At 56.0% G+C, this 7,500-nt stretch overlaps 4 protein-coding genes across 4 annotated transcripts in view; 3 read left to right on the top strand and 1 right to left on the bottom strand.

The window, feature by feature from the left end:
* The window catches only part of MONBRDRAFT_28152 (uncharacterized protein), a gene marked incomplete at both ends in the record, with an annotated part of 2,266 nt that extends 257 nt beyond the window's left edge, over positions 1-2,009 (top strand). The window contains 9 exons of the mRNA XM_001748552.1: positions 479-555; positions 650-699; positions 817-905; positions 999-1,051; positions 1,131-1,200; positions 1,291-1,345; positions 1,432-1,519; positions 1,593-1,680; positions 1,846-2,009. Of these exons, the coding sequence (XP_001748604.1) occupies positions 479-555; positions 650-699; positions 817-905; positions 999-1,051; positions 1,131-1,200; positions 1,291-1,345; positions 1,432-1,519; positions 1,593-1,680; positions 1,846-2,009 (734 nt within the window). The remainder of the gene's footprint in view (positions 1-478; positions 556-649; positions 700-816; positions 906-998; positions 1,052-1,130; positions 1,201-1,290; positions 1,346-1,431; positions 1,520-1,592; positions 1,681-1,845) is intronic.
* A 616-nt stretch (positions 2,010-2,625) lies between these two features.
* MONBRDRAFT_28153 (uncharacterized protein) lies at positions 2,626-3,242 on the bottom strand (the record flags this gene model as incomplete). The annotated part of the gene is made up of 2 exons (XM_001748624.1): positions 2,626-2,948; positions 3,143-3,242. The coding sequence occupies 2 exons, from the start codon at positions 3,240-3,242 to the stop codon at positions 2,626-2,628; spliced, it is 423 nt and encodes a 140-aa protein (XP_001748676.1).
* Positions 3,243-3,946: 704 nt separating this feature from the next.
* On the top strand, positions 3,947-5,868 carry MONBRDRAFT_33769 (uncharacterized protein; the record flags this gene model as incomplete). Its single annotated transcript, XM_001748553.1, has 7 exons — positions 3,947-4,102; positions 4,213-4,326; positions 4,446-4,511; positions 4,629-4,763; positions 4,832-4,909; positions 4,993-5,147; positions 5,527-5,868. Exons 1-7 carry the CDS (start codon positions 3,967-3,969, stop codon positions 5,866-5,868), a joined length of 1,026 nt encoding a protein of 341 aa, XP_001748605.1. The 5' UTR covers positions 3,947-3,966.
* Positions 5,869-6,133: 265 nt separating this feature from the next.
* MONBRDRAFT_10827 (uncharacterized protein) overlaps positions 6,134-7,500 on the top strand; it is a gene marked incomplete at both ends in the record, with an annotated part of 3,925 nt that continues 2,558 nt past the window's right edge. Inside the window, 6 exons of the mRNA XM_001748554.1 lie at positions 6,134-6,224; positions 6,465-6,562; positions 6,674-6,815; positions 7,118-7,176; positions 7,296-7,369; positions 7,462-7,500. The exon at positions 7,462-7,500 is cut by the window's right edge and continues 137 nt beyond it. Of these exons, the coding sequence (XP_001748606.1) occupies positions 6,134-6,224; positions 6,465-6,562; positions 6,674-6,815; positions 7,118-7,176; positions 7,296-7,369; positions 7,462-7,500 (503 nt within the window). The remainder of the gene's footprint in view (positions 6,225-6,464; positions 6,563-6,673; positions 6,816-7,117; positions 7,177-7,295; positions 7,370-7,461) is intronic.

Genomic DNA, 7,500 nt, shown 5'->3' on the forward strand with positions numbered 1-7,500 from the left:
GCTGTTGATGTCGACGAGGCATCCCATGACTCTCGTTCCTTCTCCCTTTTCTCTTTCTTTCTCTGCCTGGCTGTGTCTCTGCGCTCTCACATCCGCCGATCAGTGCTCGTGCACACACACACACACACACACACACACACACACACACACACACACACACATTACTACTGGATTTTCACACACACACACACACACACACACACACACACACACACACACACACACACACACACACACACACACACACACACACACACACACACACACACACACACACACACACAAGCAAGAAGATGGCGAATCGTCGGCGGCCGGGTCGTCGCGGTGCGTTGTGGGTGGCTGATAAAGGGGGGAGGGGGAGGATGTGGCGTGTGGGCTTGGCGGTTGCTGCGTTGGTTGGGTGCGGGTGAGCGTGTTTGCGCTGGTCGGGGGTGGGGCTCATCTTTGTCGCGGTGTGCTTTTTGGTTTGTTTTTACAGGGCTGCAGCAGCAGGTGGAACGGCGTGAGGCCATGTCTCGCGCCGGAGCCCAGTTGTTGGCGGACGAGCTCGCACAGGTTGGCGTTTAGACTCCTGCGCGCGCTCTTGTGTCCCCGATGTCTACTGGCCTTGGCTCGCTTGACTCACAGCACAAGCGTGCGTCTGGCATAGATGGAGAGTCAAATGACCCTGTTCAAGGAGCGATTGGAAGACTTTGCTAGGTGGGTTTGGTCCGCGACCCTGATCTGCGTTTTGCCCCCGCCAGTGCGGCCGGCCGTGTACATTTGCACACGCACCTGCTCACGCCAGACGTCGGGTGCGGATGATGACCCACGCAGCAAACACCTGGATAAGATTCGAACCAATCCCGAGTTTCGTGCGCAGTTTCAGCAAATGTGCCTGCGCATCGGCGTCGACCCCTTGGCTTGTACGCGTGCAACCTACCTTTAGTTCGCCACCTCATGCTAGCCTCCCATGCACGCTCACTCCTGACCTTGTGAACCTGTTGACCGCCGTGTAGCTCAAAAAGGCTTTTGGCAAAAGACCCTGGGCCTTGGAGACTTTTACTACAAAGTGCGCCGCATTTTATATTGCCCCGATTGCCCTCCTCTCCTCCCCCGCCATCCCTTTCCTCATCTCGCGGTGCCTGCAGCTTTCCGTGCAGGTCATTGAAGTATGCTACGCCACACGCGCCGTCAATGGTGGCTTAATCGATATGGAGGGTGCGTGACCGTCACGCCCCAAACTCCCGCAGCCTCGTTGTTGCTCGTCTTCTGCTCATCCCGCACACCTGTGCCTTTGTCGTCCTTCAGATTTGCTATCGCGCGTCCGCAAACGCCGTGGCTCCAAAGTGGCCGCCGTTAGCCGGTAATTTATGCTACGCCGTCTGCGTGCCCGTGCCCGATCGTGCAGCGTGCATTTCTGCCACTTGACGAGACTCGTGTGCTGGGTAGTGACGACATTGTGCAGGCAGTTGAAAAGCTGCGAGTGTTGGGCAGCGGCTATACGCTGCTGCAGCTTGGCTCGCGTACCATTGTGCAGGTTCGAAATTGACACACGTGTATTAACCGTAACCCCGTCCAGCTCATGCCGGTGTGTTTTGCCCGTGCTCTAGTCTGTACCGCTGGAGCTGAGCCAGGACCACAGCATCGTCTTGCTTTTGGCCGAGGTAAACCGCAGTCGTTTCCATCACCCAAGCCGAGGTGTCTTGCGGGTGACTCGAGCGGATACGCATGACTTCTTCTTCCTTTCTTATTCTTCTTTTCGTGGCGGAATGAACAGGCTTGCGATGGACACGTCACCAAGACGCAGGTGTGCGAAAAGCACAACTGGCAACCAACACGCGCTGCCACGGCCTTGGTCAGTAGCTCGCTTGACCAACAATTGCCCGCCCCCCGCGCCAGCCAAATGTGTCATCTTTCTCACCGAGTACGTGAGACAGGAGCAACTGGTTCAGCAAGGCTTTGCCTGGGTGGATGAGCAGGCCACTGCTGAAGTGGATTACTGGTTTCCAGGCCTTTTGATTCGCTAAACTTGGTGCGCCCTTTCTGTGTGAGACTGGCTTCGTGTGGTCGTTTGGTCATATTCTGGACATGGTCGGGCCGCGCCCGTATGTTCAGGTGTTGTCGGCATGGCCTAGCCTCAGGACTGGGCCATCTGGACGAGTTGATCCGTGTTATAGCATCAAGAATGCCAGCACAAGGTGGTGCGTTGCCGAGTCTCCCAGGTTGAAGTTGGCCAACGAAGACTGTCGCATTGATGAAATAAAGTCTATTTGAGAAGGGTCAGTCGGCAACGAAAAAGAAGACATGGAAATGCCCAGAAGGCGATGCAGCCAACACGCTAGTAGAGCGTTTGGGAAGCAGCGGTGGACGGTCGTGGTGCGGCCATATACGCCCAAAAGTCAACGGCGACGGCTGCAGCGACGTTACAAAAAAAAAAAAAAAAAATCCAGAGAGCGAGAGATAAAAAGGAAAGAGACCAAGCACAGGGAAGGGACAAGACGAGGGCTGGGAGGAAGGTAAAACTTTGCTCAACCGGTCTTCTTGGCCGCATTATGATCACGGATGGCGGCTTTGCCCGCACCACGCCAGTAGGCCTGCAGGCGGACGGGAGGATGGCATTATAGATTGTATTGTACGACAGAGTCAGCAGGCGTGAGTGCAAGATGTCTCCATTTGCGTGGGAGCGGGGGTGAAGGTTCCATGAAAGCAATTGAAAAAGTAGCAAAAGACGGACCGGGTCAGTTCGCGCGTCAAAGTCTGTTTGCGGGGCGTCCAGCAAAGTCCACAGCCACTCGGGGTACTGGGCACGCGGAGATGGGTGACGTTGGGGAATGAGGACGGACAAGAGGATGGGGTTGAGTCTTTCGAGTTTTGCTGGATCAGGTCTTTGGGGCATACCTCTTCGTCCTTGCGCTCGACGACTTCGGGCTGGTTCTGGTACACTTGCGCACCCTTGACAATGTCACCTGCATCATCAATTCAAGCCATTCATGAGAAGCGGGCGTGGCTTGCACTGAGAGTTGGCCGGTGGCGCTCGCATCTTGAGAAGCAGCCGCCCCCGTTCCGAGCATCGTGGCGGGCGGGAGGGCTGCGCTGCTCACAGCACCAAGTGCCGCCCGTACCCATCCAAATTGTTAAAAATGTCACAAGCGCCTCATACCTTCTGCCCGCTGCACTGCAGTCAGGCTAAGGGCCCGTCGCAGGCTCAAGCCACGGGCCCATAGCCCGCGGGTGACCGCTGCCATCGACACGGTCGCCATAATTTTGTCGTTTGCCTCGTGTGTGAGCGTGTCTGTCTGTGTGTCCGCACGGAAATGGTGAGATCCGCCACAACTACTGTTTGGAACAATGTCATCGTTTTGGCTGTCTGACATTTAGTGCTGTCACACACATCACAGTTGAAGAATTGCACGTTGTGTCCTTCACCTGGACATGAGCTGTGAAATCTGTCCGGCTGTCCTCCACCTCTCTGGTCTTGCATCTGATGACCACCCCTCTCTCTGAACATTAGTAAATTCATCCCTTAACTTTACGAGCTGCAATAAAATTGTATCAAGCCTCTGCCCCAATTCTCCCATCAGCCCACCTCTCTCTCATCCCCATGTCAGGTGTGTGTGTGATTTTGGAGGGCCAGTGGTTTATTTTTATTTTTTCCGTAAGAGAGAGAGAGAGAGAGAGAGAGAGAGAGAGAGAGAGAGAGAGAGAGAGAGAGAGAGAGAGAGAGAGGAGCACATCCGGGAGTTCAGTGATGCGCGCGCGGGGCGGGGGGGCGGGGCGTTGTCGTGTTTGAACGGCGGGAGGGGTACTGGTGCAATTGGTTGTGATGGCGCTGATACGAGGCTCAGCACAGACATCAAACAGTCGGGACTTTGAACCCCTGGAACAGACGCGCGCGAATGTTGAGCGTGGGATCGATCGTTCTCATGTTGTTGCACGTGGCCTGCGTCATTTAGGAGCTTGCAATCTTTTGACGAATCCAGCGAGATGGTGTCGACGACGAGCATGACCTTGGCCGCCTTGGCTACCTTGGCTGTGTTGGCTGCGGCTGCCCCGGCCTCGCCGCAGCCCCCCGTGTTTGCCACCAACTGGCAAGCCAACGAGGACAACGTGATCATTGAAGGTGTGACTTTTGATTTGGGCGCGCGGGATGGCAGCTTGATCGCGGACTGCTGCTGCTACATCTGACACCCTGTTGCCCCTCCCTGCTCTTCCTCCGGCTGTCTCCCTCAGGCATTCAGCGTGCCCACCTCGATCACTACTTTGATGGCTCCAACAACCGCACCGCCCTGACCAACGCCACTGGTACCATGTACGACGTGGTCGTCACCCTTTACAACGACGACCGTGAGTGCCATTCTGCGTTTTTCCTTCTCTTGACGCCCCCCCCCCCCCTCCTCCCGCCTCGGGCGGGCTTGCCCGGGGGGTGCTCATGCTCTTGTCACTCTAATCAATTTCGATTACAGTCGAGGATGCCCGCGAGTACTACATCCGCACTTATGGAGGCGCCCGCCACTGCCAGTTTTGGTGCGGTTAGTCCTCGAAAGTCCCCTACAAAGCAAGATCTTTCCCAATCTTCCTCTGTTGTCCAATGATGCCAAACAGGCGCCGACTTGACTCACCCCCTATTGTACATGCCGCGTCGCTAGCCCCCTCGACCCCTGTCGTGTGCGACAACTTTGATAGCCTCTGCTCGTACGACTACAAGCGCAAGGCCACCTACGTCGGTGACGACACCATCAACGGCATCGAGACCCACCGCTTCTTCTGGACCGAGAACCTGGGTCAGTGCCCGTCCATGGTCCCTGTTTTGTTTGATTGTCAGAGCTGACCATCTTGTTGATCCATCTAGGCCCCATTCCCATGAACAGCCTTTTGCTGTACGTCGACGCCAACGCCGCCGAGCCCACCCCCGTCCGCATGTACCGCGGTTCGTAAAGCACTGGCCTTTTGTCCTGCCACGTTTGCCCCCGAGGGGCCTCTTTGTTGCCTGACCTTTGCCGGCCGTTTTAGACCTCCATCCCTTTGGCAAGCCCCTCGGCAACAGCACCATCGACTTTACCAACTTCAAGTCGGTCGAGAGCTTTGACGAGAGCATCTTTGACCTTGGCCCCGATGCCAAGTACGATTGCGCCTCCCCCGAGCCCGGAGCCCAGTGCCAGAGCGAGGTAAGGCCCCATGATGCCGCTTCCCTCACCACCTCCCCTGGGCCATGGCTCACTTCCCCACACCATGCGGTGCGCTCATGCCCATTGTGCTTGCGCATCGGTAGGAGGTGCTCCTTCTGCGCCAGCGCATGGCCATGCTCTCGGCCAGCCGCATGTCTTTCATGCGCAACTAGATCTTTCCGTTTGCCCCTGCAAACCCCGGGCCCCCGGCCGTTCCAATTGATCCGCCCAGCCCTCTCTCCCTTGCTCTTTTCATGTTTCTCTCCTCTCTTCTCTTCATCTCTCTTCTCTCGTCTCTCTTCTCTCTCCTCTCTTCTCTCTGTTTTCAGCTCCTCTCTTCTCTCTTCTCTCTCCTCTCTCCTCTATTCTTCCATCACAGTCTCAAACTCTCTCAAACTCCCTCAAACTCTCTCAAACTTTCTCACTCAAACTCCCTCAATTTCTCTCTCTCTCTTCTCTCTCTCTCTCTCTCTCTCTCTCAAAATCTCTCTCTCTCTCAAAATCTCTCTCTCTCTCTCAAAATCTCTCTCTCTCTCTTTCTCTCTCTCTCTTCTCTCTCTCTCTCTCTCTCTCTTCTCTCTCTCTCTCTCTCTCTCCCTCTCTCTCTCTCTCTCTCTCTCTCTCTCTCTCCCTCTCTCTCTCTCTCTCTCTCTCACTCACTCACTCTCTCTCTCTTCATCTCTTTCTCTCTCTCTCTCTTTTTTCTTTTTTGGCTCTTTGACCAAAACCAAAAAATAAAGGCGGAATGAGCGACGAACGGAAACGTCGCCACGACGGCGGCGGCAGTGGTTACAGTGAGAGCCGCTATTCGCGTGACCGTGGGGTGGAGGATGGTCGGTATCATTCGCGGCCGCGGGATGGTGACCAGGGTGGGCCTCGGTCAAAGCGTGAACACTACGATGATGACCGCAGTGGCGGCTATCGGCGCCGTGATGACCGGTACAGCCGTGATCGCGAGTACCCTCGCACCTCCCGCGACAGCCGCGATGGCCGCGATAGTCGCGACCGTGGCGGACCGGGTCGAGACCGGGACCAGCGCTGGAATCATGACCGGGACCAACGCCGTCCCTCGTCCAGGTAAGCCTGGCAGCGTCTTTTGACATGCCATTGTGTAAAGTCAGGTGAACCTGCTTTCTAAGCTAGTGTGGTCGGCACCCGTCGCTCACCTTGCCACGCTCGCGCGCACAACACAAAGCCATGACCGTCGCGAGGACCAAGCACCACAAGCGCCCCTGCCACCTGTCGATAGCACCAAGCCTCCTCCCATGGTCCCCAAGTCCGAGCCTGAAGCTGCTCTCGAAGCTATCATGAAGCTAGCTGCCGTGCCAAACCAGGACCCGAGCAAGCCCAAGCAGCCCCTCTCTCTTGAGGAGCTCATGAAAAAGCACGAGCGTGCCAAAGAAGAGAGCAACAAGGTACGCAGTCGCACAACGCATGTCTTTTCCAAGTCTTGGACCTTGTGCCTCCCCTTGCCGGCCTCTTGTTTGCCCAGTACTCGTCTCATCCTCTCGTCTCGTGTGCTACAGCCAAAGTTCATGTCCAAAAAGAAGCGCGAGGCGCTGGCCGCACGTTTGGCCGCGGAAGAGAAAGCTCAAAAGGAGCAGCAGGAAAAGGAACTCCGAGACAAACGCAAGCAGCTCGAGCGCGAAGCTCGCGACGCCCGCTTTGGTGCGTGCGTGCTGTGACTTTGCCCTCCTTGTTGCTCAACCCACCTGCACTCTCCGGTGCACCCTGTCAAACACCTCATGAGCTGGCCGTGTGGCAACCATAGCCGTGGCTCAGGTGGATGTGAGCAAGAAAGCCGCTGCCATGCCTGAACCAGATCAGCTGGCTCTGCCGACCGAGCTCCCAGCCGTGGGCAGTACGTCCTTGTTCTGATGATTTGTTGTACACCCTACCCCTGTCAAGCCCGGGGCATGACTCATGGTCGTTTGTCTCTGCTTCTGGTGGTTGCATTACTCCTCTTTCAGGTGAAGGCTTGGCGTGGCAAACCGAGGACGAGCGCAACGCCGAGCTCAAGGATATCCGCGTACGGCCTTCTCCCGCCAGGAGCTGATATCGAATCGATACTGATCAAATGTGTGCTTGCCTGGCTTTTTTTTTTTTTTTTTTTTTTTTTTTTTTTTTTTTGAACCTTTTCTCTCGTAGAAACGCTATTTTGGTCGTCAACGCGAAAAGCGTAAAATTCGTCGCATGAATGACAAGAAATTCGTTTTTGACTGGTGCGTCGTCGCCTTGTTGGAGACCAACTGCACACCCCGCTCCCTCGAACGCGCTGTGACTCACACCAATTCCCACTTTGTCTCGTCCACAGGGATGAGAAGGATGACACCAGCACCGACTACAACCCCCT

This window comes from Monosiga brevicollis, genomic scaffold, assembly GCF_000002865.3.
Source record: "Monosiga brevicollis MX1 MONBRscaffold_24 genomic scaffold, whole genome shotgun sequence".
NCBI lineage: Eukaryota > Choanoflagellata > Craspedida > Salpingoecidae > Monosiga > Monosiga brevicollis.